We start from the raw sequence: 23275 nt of genomic DNA, 5'->3' as shown, positions 1-23275 counted from the left end.
AAGGCTGCCACTGCCGTCTTGAGGGGCCGAGGGCTCATTTCCTCTTCTCCTCTGGTCAGAAGCAGGTCCCCTCCACACACGCAGGCAGCTCTGCACTCCTTTAGGGGAGCCCGCTCCACCCACCGCCCGCATCCCTTCCTTAGCTAGGGGCTTGAGCCTTTCCTTCTTCACACCAGGTGTGTCTTCAGACCTGTGCTGCTAGCCAGTAGAAATGTAGTGCAGGCCACATATGCAAATTTAAATTTTCTAGTAGCCATGTTTTAAAAAGCAAAAAGAGGAAATTCCCTGTTGGTCCAGTGGTTAAGCCTCTGCACTTTCACTGCTATGGGCCCAGGTTCGATCCCTGGTCGGGGGACTAAGATCCCTCATGCCACGTGGCGTGGCCAAAAAAAATTTAAAAATTATAAAAAATAAAACAAAAAAAGTGAAAAGAAACGTGAGATGAGATTAATATTAATAATTTTACTTAATATAAACAGAATGTTATCAGTTCAACATGTATTTAATATAAAAATTGTTAGATATTTCATATTATTTTTTCATACTAAGATTTCAAAATATAGTGTGTATTTTATACTTATGGAACATCTAAATCTGGATGCTAAATTTTCATTGGGAATACTTGATCTGTATTTAGATATCATAAAATTTGTGGTTGAAAAAGTAGATTAAAATACCAAAATTCCCAGACATACTTAAAACTGGATAGAAATGAAGTATCAGCTTTTAAATTTAACTTTTAATTAAAGCTAAATAAAATGTAAAACTTAGTTCCCCAGCACACTGGCCACGTTTCAGGTGCTCAGTAGCTGTGTGAGGCTGTCATCTTAGTGCAGTTCTAGACCCGTAGAATGTGGACTGTGACTGATCTTTTCTCACAGGTGAAAAAGCTTGGGTTTCTGTCCTGTGTCCCACAGAGCATTCAGTCCAGAGCGGAAGGATGTGTTGCCAGAGTGAGCCTGTAAGATCTGATGTACAGAATGGAAGACAGCTTTGAAATCTCATGTATGCCCAGCCAAGAGAGAAGCGAAGGTCTGGGAGAAGGCCCCTCCTGCACTAAAGCACCATTTCCAGATATTAATAGTCTAGGGGCTCAGGAAGAGCTGGGAATGTCTTTTTGTAACAGTGGAAGAGAGTCCCAGTGTAGGGCAGGTGGCTCCTCAGAGGGGGCCTGTATAACAAAGTACCACAACTGGGGGCTCAAGCAACAGAAGTTTATTTCTCACAACTCTGTGGAGTCTGGGAGTCCCAGGTCAAGGTGTTGACAAAGTAGGTTCATTCTGAGGCCTCTTCTCTTGGCTTGTGTGCAGCTGCCCTCTTGCTGTGTGCTCTGCTCACATGGCCTTTTCTCCATGCTTGTGTGGAGAGAGCTGACTCACTGGTGTCTCTTCTTATAAGGACACAGATCCTATCAGATCAGGGCCCCCACCCTTATAACCCCATTTTACCTGAATTCCTTCCTTAGAGACTCCATCTCCAGATCCAGCCCCATGGGGGGTTAAGGCATATGAATTTTGGGGGCACACAAATGCTCATCTCATAACAGGGCCTCATGGGGGCCATACCCTGGGACCTGGCCTTTAGTTCTGGAGGAACAGAAGTGTTCTTTGTTTCTCTCGGGCTCCCTGGACCTGACTGTGGTAAACCTGCTCCCAAGAACCTAATAATGTGGTACCATACTGCCAGTTTAGTCATTTACATTTGGGGTCTTCCCACCATTAAGATGTGTGTTCCTGATACTCCAGCACCCCTTTCCATGACAGCACCCTGCGATACTCTTCAGAAGGTTATTTCTAAGTGTGGAACCAAAGCATAGGAAGGGAGGGTTCTGAGCCCATCACCCAGGTCCTGGGGAACACCAAGGGATGCTCCTGTCTCACTGGGCTGACGGCTTGCTTGGGCTGTGTTGTGTTCAGACCTACCTGGTTGCCTTGCTGCCCCTGCACATGTCCTGCAGCCACCACCATCCCAGTGCCTGCTTGTCTGCTCAGGGTGGCTCGTCCCGTAGATCAAGGTGCTGAGCTCATTGCTGCCTCAGGGCCTCTGTACACTTGCTCTTCCAAGACCACATAACACTGGTTTCTCTCTCTCTCTCCTTCACCTGTTTGCTCTCTGACTCCCACCTTTCCTCTCCCCTTGGATGAAACTCTACATGGGTCATTCATCTTCCAGGTGCCTGGGATACTGGTCACTGCATGTAGGCACTAGGTAACAGGTTGTTGAATAAGTAAATAAGCGATTGATTGCTTGATCTATCCTTTACTTTACATTTCAGTCTGCAGCTTTCCTTGTACCAATGATACTATTTTATAATTAATAATTCGTTGAAGAGATGCTAGTACCATTTGAAATACAATCACCTAATTTCAGGGTTGGTTCTGGGAAAGCCCCACTGTGTTACTTCCCCTTAGAGCAACTCCCGTTGTTGGGAAACTCTTCCTTTTGTTGAGTCCAGATCCATCCAACTGAGAGTCCAATCCTCTGAGCCGTGGAAACAGCTCTAACTTGGTTACACCCCCTGCCAAGTCCTCTTTCAACTTTGTCATATGATGTGGAGATTTTTGGTTTTGCTGCCACGTGAGTCATTTCAGTGAGACGTTACTCTGGTTGTTCAGAGCCCTTGAACTGGACCTGAATACAGAACTCCTGGTGTGGTCTGGCCAGCGTGGAGCAGAAGAGGGCCTCCTTCCTCTGCTCCCATCCTGTCTCCCCTTCTCTGTCGTTGAGCAGCGTGGTCTGATTTACAAAGCACTGGTCCAGCATTGTGCAGTAGTGGTGCACCAGTGTAGGGTAAAAGAGCTCCACCCTTGCTTCAGCAGCTCTCTGTCACATTACTCCTGTGTGGCCAGCTGACTATTCATGGAGCTTCATGAAGATCGAAAACATGTGAAAAGTTCTACCAAAACAAGATGTATGATTTTTGAGACAGCATCCTTAAGCCTGCTTGTTAATGTCAACACACACAAACGTACAGTGGGCAGTGAGAATGTCTTGCTACTCTATGTAACACAATACCTTTTGGCTTTTGTTTTTGACAGTTTTTTGTCTCCCCTAATCTGGCCACTTTTGTTTTGAGTGTGGTGCCTCCAATATCCATCCTTGCTGTGCTTTATGGCCGATACCTACGGAAACTGACCAAAGTCACTCAGGACTCCCTGGCGCAAGCCACTCAGGTAAAGGCCCCTCCCTGGCATGGTCTCCACTTGAATGAACTCAGAGCCAGGGTATCGGTGGGCAGACCTTAAGGGATGTGCTTTAGCTTTTCAGAAAAATGCTTCCTTTTCCTTACATTAGCCCCTCAGATCCTGGAAACCCAAAGTACTCTGCCTTCTAAACTAGATTACCACCCACACCTCAGCACTGAGCCCACTTGGCTGTACGTTGTGTGAACTTCTTGCTGTCACTACTTCTTATAGGATGAAAAAGCTAATCATATTCTGAAAATAGTTTCTGGATGATACTCTGTCCTTAATTAATAAAGGTAGCTTTGTAATGCTATCCTTGTAATGCTATCCTATATTGTCTGTTTTAAAAATTAAAAATAACTGTTATATTTTATGTTACAAAACCATGTGTATTTATGAAACTAAAATTTTGTGAATATAAAGAAAAAATAACGTGCATAATTCTATCTCTCAGAATGAATGTTATTAACATTTTGGAGTCTATCCTTTTTATCTGTCTTTTTCACTGCATGAAAATATATTTCTGTATCTACCTTCCCATTTATCTTCTATCTGCCTATATATATGATGTGTGTATGAATAGATATATATTTGTTTACAAAAGCAGGATTGCTCACATACTCTGCTTTGTAATCTGTTTTTGACTTAGTTGCATATCATGAGCAGCTTTCTATTGATAGTATCTTAAAAATGAGAACCACATTTTAATTTTGCCTCCCCTGACATATATATATTATTCTCCCAGCTAGCTGAGGAACGTATTGGAAATATAAGAACTGTTCGAGCTTTTGGGAAAGAAATGACTGAAATAGAGAAATACACCAACAAAGTGGACCATGTGATGCAGTTAGCAAGGAAAGAGGCATTTGCTCGGGCTGGCTTCTTTGGAGCAGTAAGTAGATCATTTTGGGAAGAGTGAAAAGGGTAGGTGTTAAAAATCGGGAGAGATTTTTAATCTGTGAATCTTGCCATACATAGAAAATACTTCTCTTCTCCCTCAAGACTAAGAATTACCATCCTTAAAATATTTTTGTGAAGGAGAAGGAAAATAAGTAAATGTAATTAAAGGGAAGGTGATGAGACCAAGACTGTGGGATCGGGCACCGATTCTCAGTGTGGTCCAGACCAGGCATGTCAGCTTCACCTGGGAGCTGGTTAGACACGCAGATTCTTGACTCCACTGTAGGCCTCCTGAGTTGGAAACACTTGGGATGGGGCCAGCAATCTGTTTTAGGCCCAAGTCATTCTGATGCAGGCAGTTTGAGGCCCGAGGATTAACCTAAATAACCTCAGTGTATTTCAAGGAGGAAGTATAAGAAACTTGATCACATTGATCACAATGAACTTGGGTAGGACACTGAACTAGAAAATCACCATGATGGCAAATTCATAATATGTTCAAACTAGAAAGGACGTTAAAGGTGGTTCAGTAACAGCCATGACTTAACAGTTAGGAAGCCCCAAGGAGGCAGCGCTTACAGAGACCACACACCTAACGCAGGTCAAGCGTGATGCAAGGCTCCAGCTTCTCAGTGCAATCTGCCCAGCCCATTGCTGTAGAATGTACTGATTTCCTCCAGTTAGGGAAGGCATCCTTACTATCATTTTTTTCCTTTGCAAATTAATTAGATTGAGTAAAATAGGAATCTGATGGGTGACTTCATGTCTAGGTTTCTGTGTTGATGAGATTATTTCCTTCAATATTGTGATATTTCAAAAGTATTTTTAAATTCAGGTTAAAACTTATTTAGTATTTTGGAAAAAATCTTGCTTGATGGTTAAATGCATAAAGGGAAGTATAGGTCATGTAAATGCTTTTTGCGTTTGGGGTCTTTGGTTCCCACCTGACTTCTGTGTTTTCTTCCCTTGACAGACCGGGCTCTCTGGGAACCTGATTGTGCTCTCTGTCCTGTACAAAGGAGGGCTGCTGATGGGTAGTGCCCACATGACAGTGGGTGAACTCTCTTCCTTCCTAATGTATGCTTTCTGGGTTGGATTAAGCATTGCAGGTATATAAATTAAATAGGCTTGGGGAATTACAAATCAAAAATCAGGTTATGGTTTCTGAAATGAAAACTTAACTTTCCCATTACTCCACCTCTCATCAATCAACTAATTGCAAAAACCTCTCCTAGAATGTTACTCCAACTTGACTTTGAAAGAGAGAACAAAGATACGAGTGTGATCTTCCCTGGGTCGGGAAGTTTCAGATTTTTGCAGGCCCCTCGTAGCTTGAGGAGCTCAGGGTCTCACTGGAGCTGTTCCCAGCCTGTGTGTAGGGCAGCCTGTTCCCTTTCACTGTAAGATGGATGCTGGGGAGGAAGAGGGGTGTGAACAGGCGTGTACAGGAACCCCTGTCCTCTGGTGGTGATGCTTCTACAATGGGCAGATCGCTGGCTGGGAGTAAAGTTCCTTTTATACAAAGTCAACCGTGTTCAAAACTAGTGAACAATCGCAAATATAAAGGATAAAGTACGTGAAACACAGTTTCTTGCTTTTGTCAAGAATCTCTCTGAGCTGAGCTTTTATTGTCCACTCCTGAGTGAAGGGAATCAAGATCCATGGAGGCTGAGCTGTGTGGAGATTTTCTTTTCTATAAGTTTCCTGAGGCCCCAGCCAACCTGGTGCAAATGATTTCCTGTTTTTTGTTTTCCTTCCTCTCTTTGAAAACCGAGTTGGAAAGGTTAGATAAACATTGAAGTCTGGTGAAAGGAGCTCAGGTATCCCACGGGTCACCTCAACCCAAGACTTGTTTTTAGGGTTTCAGGGTTTTCTGCTGGTTAAAGGTATAGGCTTTTCCTTAGACCTCCACAGCAAGTGAGGGTATTTTCTGGACTGAGATTTCCAGAGACTCCTTAAAAATAGCATTTTAGTTCCGCTGGGTGGTCTTGAAGGAAAACCTGATCAAGGCACTTCTGGGTACTGAGTGACTTAGGAAGCAAGAGGGCCAGTTCAGGAGGACAGAGCGATGGCAGTGTTGCTCTTTTCTCTCCCTCCCCTGGGTTGGGCCTATGGGGCTGTAGGGTCACACACTTGTGTGGTTGTGTTCCTTTAAGTCTCCCATCCCACCTCCAGGGGGTCTTGCTGCTACGCCTTCCCTCTCTGTGGCCTTTGTATGCACGATCAGTCGACACTTGACCTCTGTCAGCTTTCCTCCTGCCCCCTCAACCCCAATCTTGTGTTTTCTGCCACATTTGACTTGATCTTTCTTAGTCCCTCTGCTGACACCTCCTTTTTTCTATACTACTTGACCTGATAGACACTACCTCTGTTTTGGGATGGTCTGCTGCCCTACCTTTTGTCCTGACAAGTTCCTAGCTGTGTCTTGCACAGAAATCAGTTGGAAACACAGTTCCCATCCCCTGGGAGTCAGTTACCTCTCCTGGTCACAAATATGCTGCTGAGGCTTTGTCTGTGCTCGAGACTTCAGGGGGCTTGGCCTCCTGAGCCACAGGCCACCCCACAGCTCTGGTTGACTGCCCTGTGCAGTCCCTGCCGTCTGGCAGTGGAGGAAGGAGTAAAGTGTGGGCAGGGCTGTAGGGACCTGTTACAGGTTGAGTTGGATTTTAAGTGTTTCTGTGAAGCTCACTGTTTGAGTGATTCTGTAATGAATCTGCAGTCAAGAAATCCTATTTTATTTATTAAATAAACTAGAATTTTTATATGTTGGTTTCTGCTTGGAACAGATTTTACTGAAAAAAAAAACAACAACCCACAATAAATTCTACGTTTATTCTTTGCTGTGAGTGGGTCAGAAGTGCTATTTGAAGAAAAACATACTTGTTTATTTTATACCAGGGAATATTCTTACATCTTCCTGTCGAACCCCAGTGTCTTTTTTCTTATATTTTTATTGAGGTGAAATTCACATAACATAAGATTAATCATTTTTAAATGTATAGCTCAGTGGTATTTAGTACATTCACAGTGTTATGCAACCACTGACTCTATTTAGTTCCAAAATATTTTCATCCCCTCGAAGAAAACCCTATACACAAAGAAAACCCCAGCCCCTAGCAACCACAGTTTGCTTTCTATCTCTGTGTACTTACTTATTCTGGATATTTCGTATAAGTGGAATTAAACACTGTGGCCTTGTGTGTTTGGCTTCTTTCACTTAGCATGTTTTCAAAGCTTACCCACGTCGTAGCATGTACTTCATTCCTTTTTGTGGTTGAATAATATTTCATTGTATGAATGGACCACATTTTGTTTATCCAGGGCCATTTTGTTTCTGTTCCTGTTTTCCAGAGTCTAAACGTTTTACTCTGTTGTGAACTATTCCGACTCTTTCCCTTGACTTTTCCTTCCTTCCTTCCTTCCTTCCTTCCTTCCTTCCTTCCTTCCTTCCTTCCTTCCTTCCTTCCTTCCTTCCTTCCTTCCAATTAATAGACTATTTTAAAGAACAGTTTTAGGTTCACAACAAAGTTGAGCAGAAAGCACAGAGAGTTCCCATGTATCCCCTGCCCCCACACAAGCACAGCCTCTCCCATTTATCCGCCCCTCCCCCCCCGATGGTGCATTTGTTATAATCCGTGAACATATTATCACCCAAAGTCCAGAGGCTGCCTTAGGGTTCAGGCTCAGTCTTGGTGTTGTGCGCTTTATGGCTCTGGGCAAAGGCATAATGACAGGTGTCTACCAGTGTTGTGTCATACAGAGTAGTGTCACTGCCCTAAAAATCCTCTGTGCTCTTCCTGTTCATCCTTCCTTCCCCCCAACCCTTGGCAACCACTGATTTTTTTTTTTATTGTCTCCATAGCTTTGCCTTTTCCAGATGTCATATTGTTGAAATCATGCAGTATGTATGTAGCCTTTTCACATTTGCTTCCTTCACTTAGTAGTAGGCATTGAAGGTTGCTCCATGTCTTTTCATAGCTTGATAGCTCATTTCTTTTTTTAAAAAATGTATTTATTTATGTTATTTATTGGCTGTGTTGGGTCTTTGTTGCTGCGCGCGGGCTTTTTGTAGTTACGGAGAGCGGGGGCTACTCTTCATTGCAGTGTGCAGGCTTCTTATTGCAGTGGCTTCTTTTGTTGTGCAGCATGGGCTCTAGGCCCGTGGGCTTCAGTAGTTGCGGTGCGTGGGCTCAGTAGTTGTGGCTTGAGGGCTCTAGAGCACAGGCTCAGTAATTGTGGTGCATGGGCTTAGTTGGTCCGAGGCATGTGGGATCTTTCCAGACTAGGGCTCGAACCCATGTCCCCTGCATTTACACACGGATTCTTAACCACTGCACTGCCAGGGAAGCCCAGCTCATTTCTTTTTGATGTTGAGTAATACTCCTTTGTCTGGATGGACCACAGTTTATCCGTTCAAAGGACATCTTTGTTGCCTCCAAATTTTGGCATTTATGAATAAAGCTGCTGTAGACATTCATGTGTAGGTTTTTGTGTGGATATAAGTTTTCGACTCCTTTGGGTGAACACAAAGGAGCATGATTGCTAGATTGCATATGGTAAGAGTATTTAGTGTTGTAAGAAACCGCCAAACATTCTTCCAAAGTGGCTGCACCATTTTGCATTCCCACCAGCAGTGAATAAGAGTTCCTGTTGCTCTACACCCTAACCAGCTTTCGGTGTTAGAATTTTGGATTTTTGCTGTTCTAATGTGTTCATTATTGTCATAATTTGCTTTTCCCTGATGACATGATGCCGAGCATCCTTTTATATACTTATTTGCCGTGGGTGTATGTTCTCTGGTGAGATGTCTGTTTGTCCATTTTTAAATCGGCTGTTTGTTTACTTATTGTTGAGTTTTAAGAATTCTTTGTATACAGTAGTCTTCGCTTATCTGCAGTTTCACTCTCTGCAGTTTCAGTTACTTGTGGTCAACTGCAGTCTGAAAATATTAAATGGAAAAGTCCAGAAATAAACAAGTCATAAGTTTTAAATCACACACATTCTGCGTAGCATGAAATCTTGTGCTGTCCTGTCTGGGACGTGGGTCTCCCTTTGTCCAATGCATCCCTGTTAGTCATTTAGTAGCCATCTCGGTGGTCAGATCGGCTGTTGCAGTACCACAGTGTTTGCGTTCATGTGACCCCCTTTTCACTTAATAATGGCCCCAACTCACAAGAGTGGTGACTCTGGCAAGCCAGATGTGCCGAAGAGAAGCCGTAAAGTGCTTCCTTTAAGTGAAGAGGTGGAAGTTCTGGATTTAATAAGGAAAGAAAAAAAATCACATGCTGAGGTTGCTGAGATCTACTTTAAGAACAAGTCTAATAGTTGTGAAATTGTGAAGAAGGAAAAAGAAATTCATTCTAGTTTTGCTGTGGCATCTCAAACTGCAAGTTACACTACAGTGCTTGGTTGAGATGGAAAAGGTATTTCATTTGTGCAACAAGATACTTTGAGAGAGAGAGAGAGAGACCACATCCACATAACTTGTTACAGTATATTGTTATAATTCTATTTTGTTGTTAGTTATTGCTACTTTCTTACTTTATAAATAAAACTTTATCTTAGGTATGTATATATAGAAAAAAAATACAGTTGACCCTTGAACAACACGGGTTTGAACTGTGAGGATCCACTTGTATAGATTTTTTCAATAAATATGTACTCTAGTACTACACAATCCACAGGCTGCAGATACAGAGGGCCTATTACAAAGTTATACATGGATTTTCACCTGGGCGGGGGTTGGCCTCTAACCCCTATGTTGCTCAAGGGTCCCCTGTAGTGTATATGGGGTTCCATGGTTTCAGGCACCCATGGGGGTTTTGGATACCAGTCCTTTGTCAGATGTGTCTTTTGCAAAATATTTTCTCCCAGACTGTGGCCCATCTTCTCATTCTCTTGACAGTGTCTTTCACAGAGCAGCAGTTTTTCATATTAATGAATTCTAACTTAACAATTTTTTCTTTCTTGGATTGTGTGTTTGATATTATACTTAAAAAGTCATTGCTGAATGCAAGTCATATATGTTTTTCTCTTATGTTATCTTCTAGGAGTTTTATAGTTTGGCTTTTTACATTTAGATCACTTTGAGTTAATTTTTGTGAAAGGTGTAAGATCTGTGTCCCAATTCATTTTTTACACACAGATGTCTGGTTGTTCCAGCATCATTTGTTGAAAGTCTACCCTTTCTTCATTGAATTGCCTTTGCTCGTTTGTTGAAGATCAACTGACTATATTTATGTGGCTCTGTCCAATGCATTTTGAATTTAAGCTGAAGATTTTAATGCCCTGTATCTTGTACAAAGACCCGAATATCTTAGAATATTTGAACTGCATTTTTTCAGCATCGTTACTGAGGGAGAGTGTTACAAGTATATGTTCTGGCAGTTGACATGGTGTGTACTTGGAGTTTAAGTCATTAATTAAATTATAGTTCGAAGATGACTTTAAGAAGAGGTTGGAATATTTAACATTGCCCAATTTCTTATCAGTTTTTAGCCTAGTAAAAGTTATATTTGTTGCATGTCTGAAAGGAGGGTTTGATTTTGTGAATTTGTCTTTTAAATGAATATTGGGGTACTTTATATTCTTTTTAAGTATGGGAGAAACATTATATTTTATTTATATTGCTGTGGTTTTGACTAGATAGGCTTTTACATAACGTGATTTTAATTCAGTGGCTGACTACTATGACTATATGTATTTGTAAATTCCCTGATTGAGCAAGCATTAAATCCTTATTAGAAATAGTGAAATTGGAGGAGGAGAAGCTGAAGAGAGACAAGGGCATGAGAGAGGGAATTCTGATGGATACCCAGGTAGCTGCTTCAAATCAGGTTTTACATGAAAAGCAGGTTGTTGTTTTGTTAACTTTTCACAGAGGGTGGAGGGTAGCAGAGGGCCGTTTCCTGGTACCTGTGATGGATGTGTGTGCCTTTGCTTCTTGTCCTCAGGTATGAGCTCCTTCTACTCAGAGCTGATGAAGGGACTGGGTGCTGGGAGCCGCCTCTGGGAGCTCCTGGAGAGAGAACCGGAGCTTCCTTTCAATGGTGGGTCTGAAATGGGTTTGCTCTTCTTTGCTGTGATTAAACAGATGTGGTTTTGGATGGTGAGACCAGCTTCCTGTCCCACTTGGGAAGGATGAGTGTGAGCAGGACACTGTCCCTTGCACGTGGCAGGGACAGGGCCATCAGTGGGGTGAGTGGTGAGGGAGGACAGCTGCTGGGCGCTGCTGTGGGGCCCCAGAGTGTCCCTGGAAGCTTGGGAACTGAGCACAGTGTGTAGCCACTGTTTACCTCCCTGCAGGTGATTTGTTACCACAGACAGCAAGATAGAAGGGAGTGCAGCTCAGGGGTGTGGATGGGAAGGGCCCAGCCCGGCCACCCAAGTTGTCTTCCTTAGTAATTTTGACATTTGTATGGGGGGGTGGGGCGGAGGGAGGAAAGGAAGAGGGATCACACACAGAAACGCCTCTAAGTGGCATGGCTTTGGGGCTGGGGTGGGGGGTGCTGGTGCTGACTGGCTGGGGCTGTCTCCTTCATCAGCTACTTCCCTGGAAGCCAGTGCTCGGGGCAGCTATGTGGCCTGGCCCGACCAGCCAGGGCTCAGGGGAAGGGGCTGTGAGCAACAACCACTGCCAGCTACTCGCTGACCCCTAGGCATTGGTGGTTGGCCCCAGGTCAATAGTGAACGCCCAATACTCTCCACAATGATAGGCTGGGAGAAGTGAGCCCAGCTGGGAGAGATTGAGCCACTTCTCCCAAGTCAGGAGCAAGGTCACACCAGGACAGAACAGGCCTCTGACCCCCTCTAGCTCCGTTGATGCCTGCCTCTTCATCATCATCCTCTCAAAACCTCTATTTATGGAGAAGGTGAGATAAACCCTAGACAAGGGAACTGCAGAGGCAGCGCACAGGACAGAGCATTTTTTAAAGCAAAGCGCACAGGGCAGAGGCCACTGGGCTCACCCAGATGGTTCCCAGGGGAAGCTCCATCCACTGCTCATTGGCATGAACAGGCTGGCACCTCTGTGCCTCAGCGTCCTGTCAGTGAGACTGGTACAGGGACTTCTGCCTCTCAGAGCTGTGAGACTCCAGCATGGTGATGGGTGTATGGTTCCTTGTACTGCTGGTGCAGAGTGGACTCAGGGAAGCGCTGGACAGAGGCCTCCTCCTGACTTGCCCAGGAAGAGCCCAGACTCCAGGACTCACCGTGCTGGGCTGCTTCTGTAGTCAGACATGTGAGGCACTGGGCTCAGCTGTGAGCCTGAGCTTTGCGCTGAGTGATTGTGTTCCAACTTACCTTGCAGAGGGGGCCATTTTAAACGAGCAGAGCTTCCAGGGCGCTCTGGAGTTCAGGAACGTGCACTTTGCCTATCCAGCTCGCCCAGAGGTGCCCATATTCCAGGATTTCAGCCTTTCAATCCCGTCAGGATCCATCACAGCGCTGGTTGGCCCAAGTGGTTCTGGCAAATCAACAGTGATTTCCCTCCTGCTGAGGTTGTACGACCCCAACTCTGGTGAGTGGTTCAGCATGTCGTAGGACGGGAGGCCTCTCCCGAGCTCTTCTACTCCTGTACCCTAGGAGAGGATCAGATTATGCAGAGGCCTTGCCGTGCGCAGGTTCTGAATGCCAGAGGGTTTGTTCCCAGGAAGGAGATCCCTTAAACAGAGGTTTCACTTCTCAGGCTTTGACAGCTCAGAGAGCCTATTGGGCAAGTTGTATATTTTGTGTTCGCCATTCAACTCCAGAGTGACTTCCTGAATTCCACCTCCTTGTCTCCTGAGCGGCGTCCCATCCACTGGAAGAGGGGCTCCAAGAAGGTGCCTTGTGGCTGCTGAGCACCACCGCCCATGGCCACACCGTGGAGCAGGTGCTTCTCTGTGCCGGTCCAGACTTGTGCAGGAGCCCCGGGTCTCCCTGAAGCCCTCTGGTCCTCCTGCCTGGGGCTGGTGTGCAGACAGGGCACGTGGCCGTCAGTGATTCATTTCTGTGCCGTTGCGCCATTGAAGCTCTCTTGAAGTAGAGATTTTCTTAGGGATTTTTGTCATTCTGGTTTTTATTTTATTTTTAACTGAATTACGGCATCTTTTAAAGCAAAGAACACATTATTTTACTTCTTTATATCTTTTGAAAATATACAGTTGACATACAACATATTAGTTTCAGATGTACAACATAATGATTCAATATATGTATATATTGCAAAATAATCAGCACAGTGTATCAAGTTAACATCCACCACCACACACAGTTGATATCCTTCTTTGTATCAGAGCTTGGAGAAGATAGTCTATTTTTGGATTAAGAAAACAATGATGGGGACTTCCCTGGTGGTCCAGTGAGTAAGACTCTGTGATCCCAGTGCAAGGGGCCCAGGTTCGATCTCTGGTCAGGGAACTAGATCCCCACATGCGGGACCAGGAGTTTGAATGCAAAACTAAGCAGCCCGCCTGCCACAACTAACACCCAGCACAACCAAAATAAATAAATAAATAAATATTTTTTTTTTAAATGATATTTCTCAGCAAGAAAACAATTGTTGGTATGAAATAAAACGATGAATTTAAAGAGTACATCTTATAATCTTTTTGATTAAAACACTATGGGAGGGGCTTCCTCGGTGGCGCAGTGGTTAAGAATCCGTCTGCCAATGTAGAGGTCACGGGTTCGATCCCAGCTCCAGGAAGATCCCACATGCCTCGGAGCAACTAAGCCCGTGTGCCCAAAAAAAAAAAAAAAAAAACACTATGGGAGCTGCTTATGTGCCAGGTAGTTATCTGACTTGCAGATCTTGACCCAAAGAAGCACCCAGTGTGTTAAGATGGGCAACACTACACTGTTTGCCTCTGGAATCACTGCCTTGGTTCGCCCTCTACTTGCTGTATAATTCTGAGTTTAAAAAAATCCTAGTGAGGGGGATGCAAATCAAGTCAAAATGTTAAAATCTCTAGTTTCTTCATCACAGTGAATACATTGAGGAGAAAAGCAACTACACTTATATTCCTGCCTTGTGTAGCCTGTAGAACATGTAATTTTTAAGTCAAGACCTCAGGTTTTTATAGGTTTATGAAAGTTTACAGCTGGCTTGTATAATTCCACATACCTGACTGAGAAGGAATGGGATTTCTGGTATCGGTCACTGTCGTCATAGTCAGGCAGCATGATTGTGTTCCCTCAAGGTGTAGAGGTAATTCTGTCAGCTGAGGTCACACAGTTACATCTGACTGTTGAAATGTCTGCCACCGTGTCAGTCAGACTCTTGGTTGCAGACGGCAGACTCTCCTCCAGCTACGTTTACTCAGGAAGGCAAGCTGGATGGATGAGCTGGGTGGGCGAGTCGTCTAACCACTGCAGGGAGGCAGTAGGCGTGGGCAATCCAGAAAGTCCCTTTTAGCTCTGAAATTCCCTAAAATACGTTGGTTTTAGACTCTGGAGATTTTGAGTATCTAATCTTTAAAAAACTGAGTCTGGAATTTTCCCACCAGATCCTTTCTGTGTTTACATCAGTCATTGGCCTTATGACACCCAGTGACTCTTTCCCTTCTTCTCTACAAGGAACTGTCAGTCTTGATGGCCATGACATCCGTCAGCTAAATCCAGTCTGGCTGAGATCCAAGATTGGGACAGTGAGTCAGGTAAGAGGAGAGGGTTCCATTTTTATTACATTTTCTTTGAAAATTGCTTTTGTCATTTGCTTTTTTCTTGGTCTTGAACCTGTCAAAAGAAAAGGAATGGGAGTTTTCCAGATGAGTAAACCAGTGTCCAGGGCAGCTTGTTTAGGTTTGCAAATAGTGCTATTTCCTGAAGACCTTATACATTTTAACCACTTGAAGCATTGACTTTGTCAAAAGCTGGGGACTGACATTACTTTGTAATGTAATGCAGATAATCTAGAAGATTGGGGAGAGAAAGATAAAACTTTTTAGCTTCTACTGACTCTTCCCCAGTTCTCATTTTCACTACTAGCCAGTCTACTGTTTTGCGTAAAGGGTTTCAGAGATAAGCAAGCGAAGACTGGCAAGGGCCAGGGTCTCCTTGCAAAGAGGTTGCAGATTTCAAGAACATTAATGTAATACGGTCTCTTTGATGAGGCTGTTTTCACAAGACTACTTGGTGCAGGGGAGTTTTGACACAGCTATTTATATTTTTATTACCAAGCTTCGTGCACAGCAATCAAACCCAAACCTCTTCCACTCCTGAGCCTCCCCACCCAGTGAGCCTCCCCTCAGCCTCACTCCACTGGTGAGGGGTGGGGGAGCCAGTGACGGGCTTGGCTCCGTGGTGCAAGGGTAACAGCAGCGCCATATCCTTGTTAGAGAGGGAGAAAGAAGCTGGGAGTTTATTTGCTTTTTAGGACTATTGTACAGAATAGTTCTGTCCAAATGCCATGTTCCCATCTGCTTTGTGTGTCTCAAAAAGTGATAGACAGAGATGCATCCTCCCATTGTCCTTGGAAGGCAGGCAGCGGGAGAACGCAGATGGGCTCAAGGTCCTCCTCGGGAAGGGGGACTTGTGTTTACAGAGCACGTGCTGTGGGACCGCATTTCCTGCAGTGGGGAATCTACAGATGATAAAGTCAGTCCTGCTCATAGTAATACGTGAATTTTTTAATTGTCCACGGGGTAAATTTATGGAGAATGAACCAAAAAAACAGTATAAATTCTCTGGGAACAGTTTAGTTTCTTAGGTGTAAGTATTGTACTAAGCTCCACTGTATTTACTAGACTTTCGAAATTTGGAATAAATACGTGTGATTTCCAATATATAGGAACCAATTTTGTTTTCTTGCTCAATTGCGGAGAACATTGCTTACGGTGCAGACGACCCTTCCTCGGTGACCGTGGAGCAGATAGAGAAAGTGGCTGATGTAGCCAATGCAGCTGCTTTCATCCAAAATTTCCCTCAAGGATTCAACACTGTGGTTGGAGAAAAGGGCATTCTCCTCTCAGGTACCTTTTTGTTACCCCTTTTTAGCAAAAACGTTCTGCTCCAAAAAAACTCCCTAAATATTTCCTGTCTCAGTGTTGTTTTCTGATTAGGCTTTTGTCCTTAGAGTTTGTGAAATTAACCTTTTTCGTTTTCTCACATCTCTTGTATGTGGACAACTCCTCAGTTCCCTTTACGTACTACCCCAGAGGTGTTTCCAGATTCCCAGTGGTGTCCCACTGGGGAATACTCAGCCATGGCAGCTTTCTCTCATCTGAGAAAAGATAAGTTTTGCAACTCGATCCTTGAAAATTGTAGAAAATAAGACAGCGCAGATGGCAGGATGGTTTGTCCAGGGAGACAGAGACTAAATCAGTGCAGATGTGCAGCTGGAGGAGTTCTTCATTCCCCACTTTGTAGGTTACGTGTAGACCCAGGACTGACAGACTTCTCTGTAAAGGGCCAGAGAGCGGATGATTTACATTTGTGTGCCACACATGGTCTCTGTCACAGCCTTATTATTATTATTCTTAACAACTCTTTTAAAACATAAAAACCGTTCTTAGCTTGAGGCTGTGCATAGCCAGGCCCTGGTCCGTACCTGGCCCAGGTGGAGTTCACTGTGCCCTGACCTGGGCGAATGGGGGCTTGTGAGGCTGAGGCACCCTTGGGGCCCACGGTATTGGCTCACCCTGCAGGTCAGATCATGTTTGGGGGCGCGGTTTCCAGGAGGGAAAGAGAAACAGTTCTGTTGCTTTCGAGTGCAGAAGTGGGACCGATGAATAGAGAAGTAAATTTTTGGTTAAACACAGATTTTTTTTGTTACAAATATTCAACTGTACTGTGTTTCATGACGAGCTCTGTCACTGGATGTGTCTGAGCAGGGGATGGAGGCTTCCATGTCAGAGTGAAGGCTGCCAGGTTGGGCTGGAGCAGGAGTCCTTTCCAACACTAAACGTTTTGCTTGAACTTAGACTACAGACAGTTTAACACAAAAATGTTTTACGTTTGTTGTGTATGATTTGTTTAAACTATAGGCAGTGGATGAAAAAACATTTTTGATAGATTGGGGAAGTTGCGGGAGTAGGACTGCTACTGCGTCTCTGGAACAGGTGTGTCCTTGGGCAGGACGCCAGTTTGAGCTGCTGGTGGTGAAATTACTGAGATGGAGGCAAGGGGTTGGGAGTTACCTGTGCTCTGTCCCACAAGCACAGCACCTGCTCCCTTGGAACAGGTTCTGCATGTCCTTCCCTTTAACCAGGATTCTCAAGCTCCACCTCCCAGTGAAATAAGCAAAGGTTTCAGTCCACCCCGGAGGAAGGGTGGGCCTCTAGCAGTAGACCCCCCATGTGCTCATTGGCACCGGGGATTTTCAGAGCTGACCCATGCTGAGCACTCAGACCCCTGCCAACCAGAGGGGTTCAGAAAGAAAGGGCTTCTCCTCCTTCCCTCGTCGTGAGGGTGGGGTTGCCTGGTTAAGGACAGCTTTTAGCAGCGCCACCCATTTCAGTTTAAATGATTAACTTCTCTTAGATGAAATAATAAGTATGTTCAGCTAATAAAATCAACCAAAAAGGAATGTTTTCATCACCAAAAGTGGAATTGAGTTTTCTAACATGAACTAAGTTGGGAGGAGTGAGTTGAGTCCTGCTCTGAGACGTCACCAGTTGTAACTTAGGATAATGTCCCTGGAGGAAAGGAGAGGGTGGGGTGCAGCAGAGATGAGGAGGGGAGTTATCACCCATCTGTCCCTTCCACATTTCCCCCCCACCCCCCACCCCTTGCACTGAGTAGAATTTAAGTTTTACAAAGATTGGGTGGAGGTTAGAGTGGTGTCCTCTATCTGTTGCCCCCAGTTTCATATACGCACAAACCTACCACGTGTGCCGGGTGCTCCCTGGGGAGCGGGAAAAAGAACCACGTGAGAGTGGAAGTATGGAGCAGAGTTCTGGGTGAAAAGTAGAGTTACCAGTCCCCGCTCCCTGTGGCCTTTGTTCCTGTCCATTTCACATACCACTCTGAAACCTCTGACTCTCTTGAGTTTCCCGTTCGTTTCCTACTACAAGCAGTGCTCTGTTAGGGGAGGCGGCACGTGTGTGGGGAAAAGCACACTCCACTGTTCAGACCTCGGCTCTGCCACTGACCAGCTGTGAGGCCTCTTGCAGCGTATTTGTGCCTCAGTTTTTCATCTGTAAAAAGAGAATCATTATAGTATCTACTTCATAGGCTTGTTTTTGAGATGAAATAATACATGTAAGGCATTTAAGAAATGCCTGGTACACAGGAATTCCTCAACGTTAGCCATGCTGGTAGTTGTTACTATGAATCTTGAGATTGATGAGGAAACACTGTCATATTTAAAGCATAGGTTTCTGTTCTCCCATCTGTCTCAACTATGACTGCCTGGGAGAAGCTACCTTCAAATCACCATGTGGCCTAACAGAAAAGCCTGTTACCAAGAATTTTTGTTAAGGTCTTCAATTTAAAAATACATTTATTGTCATTGTCAGGTGGGCAGAAACAGCGAATTGCAATTGCCCGTGCTCTGCTTAAGGTAAGCCTGAAGCCACTCGGCTGGGGGGTTTGGGCATTGTTCTTAACTAGGAACCTTGTCATTTGTACTGTGTGATTTTTCTTCTTCTCCCTCTTTTTTTTTTTTGGAGGGGGCAGGTAGGTATATGGTTGACAGTTCTGGTGAAAGGTGAGTTGGGAATTCCACTGAGTACCTGCGGTCCAAATTTAACAAGTATTTCTTACGTATTAGGAGCCCAGTACTGTGCCAGGATTGTCAGAGGGACAAAAGTTTAACACATGGCTCTTCCATCAAGAAGCATACAGAATTTAAAAAAAGAATGTCTGTATGTGTATGACTCAGTCACTTTGCTGTACAGCAGAGATTGGCACAACATTGTAAATCAACTACACTTCAGTAAAAAATTAAATTAAAGAAGTATACAGTCTAACTTATGAAACAGTGATATCAAAATACCAAAATAATACATGTGCTTACTTGTATAATCTATAATCACCTACTAAACTGAATAGTACAGACTTGAAATACTTATACAGGACTCCTAAGAGGAGGACGGAAAAGCTGAAAGTCATAGACATTGTATTTTTTAGGAAATGATAGCCTTCTCCTTTGTTATATAACTACTCTCCTCAGATTTATAGGTGATTTTTTTTTAAATCACTTGCCACAACTAGAGAAAGCCTGTGCATAGCAACGAAGACCCAACACAGCCAATAAGTAAATAAATAAATCGATCAATAAATAAATAAATTTATTTAAAAAACAACTTTATTGAAGCATGATTTATATATCATAAAATTGACCAGTTTTAAGTGTACTTTTCAGTGACTCTTAGTAAATTTTTTTTTTTTTTTTTTTTTTGGGCACACGGGCTTAGTTGCTCCGAGGCATGTGGGATCTTCCTGGAGCTGGGATCGAACCCGTGACCTCTGCATTGGCAGGCGGATTCTTAACCACTGCGCCACCTAGGAAGCCCCTCTTAGTAAATTTATAGCCTATATCAGTACTTTATTTCTTTCCATTCCTTAGTATGGACAGATCACAATTTGTTGATCATTCAAATGTTAATGAACTTTTGAGTTATTTTCAGTTTAGGGCTGTTGTGAATGGCACTGCTCTGAATGAATACTGCACAGGTTTCTGTGTGGGTGTGTTTTCATTTCTTGTGGCTAGATTACTAGGCAAAGCTAGAATTTATCTGTTATATACATTGGCCTACTCTTCTTTTTTCTCACTTTTGTGTATACTGCTCCTCACTAACTTTAAGCAGGACCTTAGGAGTCTAGACTCTATCTTTCTTACTTTAGAGCCCCACTTCATATTGTTAGTTGGTTCACCAGCAGGATAAAGCTGCACCATGAAGAATATCCCTTTCGTTGATCACTGTGATCATGGTTTAAAATCATTTCTAACTCTTTCATTTATGAGCTTATCTTAGACACTTAGCTTGTTTTTCTTCTTTTGTAGCAGCTTTATTGTGATAGAACTCACACTGTGCAGCTCTCCCATGGAAAGCACACAGTTCCGTGTTAGTATACTTAGAGTTGTGCATCCATCACCATAATCAATTTTAGAACATTTTCATCACCCCCAAAATAGCACCCTCACACACCCCTGCCCAATTTCCCCATTGACCCCAGCCCCAGGTAACCCACTCTGCCCTTGCAGATGTGCCTGTTGTGGACATTTCCTCTAAGTGGAATCATACACTAAGTGGCCTTTTGTGTCTGGCTTCTCTCACTCAGCAGAATGTTTTCAAGGGTCATCCATGTTGTATCATGTATCAGTACTTTATTTCATTTTATTACTGAGAGTTTGTGTTTTTCTAATAAAATTATGTTTTCTTTTCTTTTTAATGTTTTTCTTTCTTCAGAATCCCAAAATTCTTCTCCTGGATGAAGCAACCAGGTAAGCATATCTTAATATGTAATTGTATCAAACCAAATTCTTCCTTAACCACAAACTTATTATTCTGTACTTCAGATGATACTTTAAAGGGATGGGGTCTGAATTAATCATGACAGTTGGAGGGCAGTGAACAGGCTGAGTCATGAGTTGCGGGTTCTAGTTCCAATTCAGACATTTGTGATGAATCCCTGATCACTAATCAGCAACTGCAAAATGCTTTTTAACTTACAAGGCAGTCGTTCTATGAAGATCAAGGGTCCAAAGCTTTTTTTAGAGTAACTTTATAAAATATAGTTGACCCAAGAAGTTGCAATTTTGATCCTAGTGAACATTGGCTGCTAATGAGGGGCCAGTGTACATGTCCCAGGAAATAGATGCGTGAACAGTGTGCGTGGCCCTGATGTCTTTGCTTCCCTGTGGGCTCTCCTGTTTAGTGCACTGGATGCTGAAAATGAGTACCTCGTACAGCAAGCTCTGGATCGACTGATGGAAGGGAGGACGGTGCTCATCATCGCCCACCGTCTGTCCACCATTAAGAATGCCAGCATGGTCGCTGTCCTTGACCAGGGGAGAATTACCGAGTGTGGGAAACACGAAGAGCTGCTTTCGAAACCAGACGGGATATACAGGAAATTAATGAACAAACAGAGTTTTATTTCACCATAAAGAAGCAATTACTGGTAAACTTAATAAAGAGACTTTAAAGCAAAGCAGCACTGCAGGGAAAAATAAAAAATTCAGACTGTATGAAATCTGTAAATCATACTTCAAGTTATTTGAGATCTGCCTATTTTTTTCCAAGGTTTGTAAAATATTGTTTTGAGATCAATCTGTTCTCAAGACCTTTTTATTCAGAGTTTTAATAATTGTAACTTTCTAAATGTCTAGAGCACTGAAGTTATTTTCAGGTTTTGTACTTTCTTTTATCTTGGAATATTTTGATTAATATAGCATGGCACCTCATTTTGTTTTACCTACTGTTATAAATTGAAGCTATTGTCAAATGACAACTTTTAAAAGGGAATTATAAATAAAAAGCCTAATTATTTTAGGCCAGTTTACCAATCACTGTGTAATCTCTTGGTAGTACTCTATCTACTTTGGGTCTTATTTTACCAGGTAGCATAATAGACAGTGAAAATCTAACCCTTTACTTTATCCTGATAATCTCATAAAGCAAACCTGATTATATATATATATAAATACACTCACACAGAAATCGTTAACGTCATATGGCAAGGAGGGATCATTTTTAGTTCCTGTGTGCTCTGTCTTCAAAGGTATGAAAGTTCAGGAACATGTGTTCCTCTGGGCTGAGATTGTGTTTGGATGTGTGCATTTTTGACATTTTTGGCACGAGAGCCTGGTGAGTTTTAAAAAGAGAAGAAGCCCCATCCTTTGCATATGAGAACTTTTGTTTTCATTGTTCATATATTTGTTTCTGTGAGTACTTTGGGAAGCCAGGCATGAACTGCCAGGTATTATCAAGAAATATGTAAAGATGAATTTTACACTTATATTGTCTGAAGGCATGTATCTTGAAAAAATTATCTTTTAAGAGTTTATAATTCCTAGCCAAATTTTACAGCTTTTTATCAGTTTTTGAAATTTTATTCAGTGAGGCTAAATTCCAAAATTATTAATATAACTGTAATTTTCAACCTTAAAACATTTGAAGGAAGCTAGATGTTCTTGCTATTCTACAGAATATCAAGAAACCTTAAGAGCTTGTCATTCTTCTGAAAAGAGGACATAACTAGCCATCTTTCTTTTATTTGGGGTTATAGTTTTATTCACCTAAATTTCTCAAAATTCCTCAAGTGATGCTGACAGTCATTGGATTTGTCCTACACATCAGTACTATTAATGTGCAGTTGCATCCAAAAAAAGTACTTTTTCTACACTGATAATGCTTGAACCTGAGAAGTAACAATGTTGATGTGATTAAAATGGATGTTTTCCCATATAACTAAGTGTTGATTAGTTTTCTGATTATCCTGGAAGAAACCACTGTTTCATGATAAGCATGGAGTACTACATTTCAGTCTACGTAGGAGAATTTATTAATGAACAAAATGAACTCAATTTTCTCTGAATTAGTACATCTGTGACAGTCATTTTCAACAAGCTTTACTTGTATTCTTCATGGTTTACTACTATGGTGTAGCTCTCAGAAAGCAAACAAAACACAATTACAAGGTTGGATCTGAGGGAGATCTCTTTGTGCCATAGAATTATTTACAAGATTGAATTTGATCATTGTATTTTATTTTCTAATACAAGGTGTTCAGTTGTGTCTTTGGGTAACATTTTATATCATGAATTAAAATTTATAATGAACTTTATCTGTGTCTGTCACTTCTTGTAAGACTTTTTACTATATTCAGCCTCTTACTAGAACTTAACTATGAAGATTTAACACTAAAGAAAAAACATTACAAATATAGAAAAGTGAGAGTAATTACAAGTTCCATTCCTTTCCTCCTAATCTAAGATTTTTAATGTCCTCATTTGTTTATTATTATTTATAAGCATTGTTCAGTTGCTTCATCGTAGTCAGGGAGCATCCCCGCCACATGACAGAGAAGGCACTGTGCTGTGGAGCTGGTGACGGATGAGTAAGGCGTAGTGCCTGCCCTCCAGAAGCTTCCAGTGTAGAAGGAACGATCAGGTGTATAAACATTAATTACAAGAAAACAGTTACAACACCTCTGACATTTAGTTAACATTGAGTTTGGTGCCACTTTTTTGTTTCCAGAGTGTTTGCGTGTTACCACATTCGATGCTTTGCCAACCCTGTGATGTAAACAAATACCTACCG

At 42.8% G+C, this 23275-nt stretch overlaps 1 protein-coding gene across 4 annotated transcripts in view; it reads left to right on the top strand.

Moving 5' to 3' along the window:
• Positions 1-22830, top strand: part of ABCB10 (ATP binding cassette subfamily B member 10) — a 33109-nt gene extending 10279 nt beyond the window's left edge. The window contains exons 4-13 of one of the 4 annotated variants that reach the window (XM_057735560.1): positions 3039-3173; positions 3931-4077; positions 5059-5194; positions 11039-11134; positions 12394-12603; positions 14643-14722; positions 15856-16036; positions 18524-18567; positions 20420-20454; positions 20889-22830. In XM_057735560.1, coding sequence (XP_057591543.1) covers positions 3039-3173; positions 3931-4077; positions 5059-5194; positions 11039-11134; positions 12394-12603; positions 14643-14722; positions 15856-16036; positions 18524-18567; positions 20420-20454; positions 20889-21120 — 1296 coding nt within the window. In that variant the 3' untranslated portion in view covers positions 21121-22830. The other 3 variants (XM_057735561.1, XM_057735563.1, XM_057735562.1) reach the window with 3 other exon arrangements.
• Positions 22831-23275: the final 445 nt, after the last annotated feature.

The sequence above is a fragment of the Hippopotamus amphibius genome, chromosome 5 (assembly GCF_030028045.1).
Source record: "Hippopotamus amphibius kiboko isolate mHipAmp2 chromosome 5, mHipAmp2.hap2, whole genome shotgun sequence".
In the NCBI taxonomy this organism is placed as follows: domain Eukaryota; kingdom Metazoa; phylum Chordata; class Mammalia; order Artiodactyla; family Hippopotamidae; genus Hippopotamus; species Hippopotamus amphibius.
Note: the sequence above shows the minus strand (reverse complement) of the source record. Positions and strands in the feature narration are given on the sequence as shown.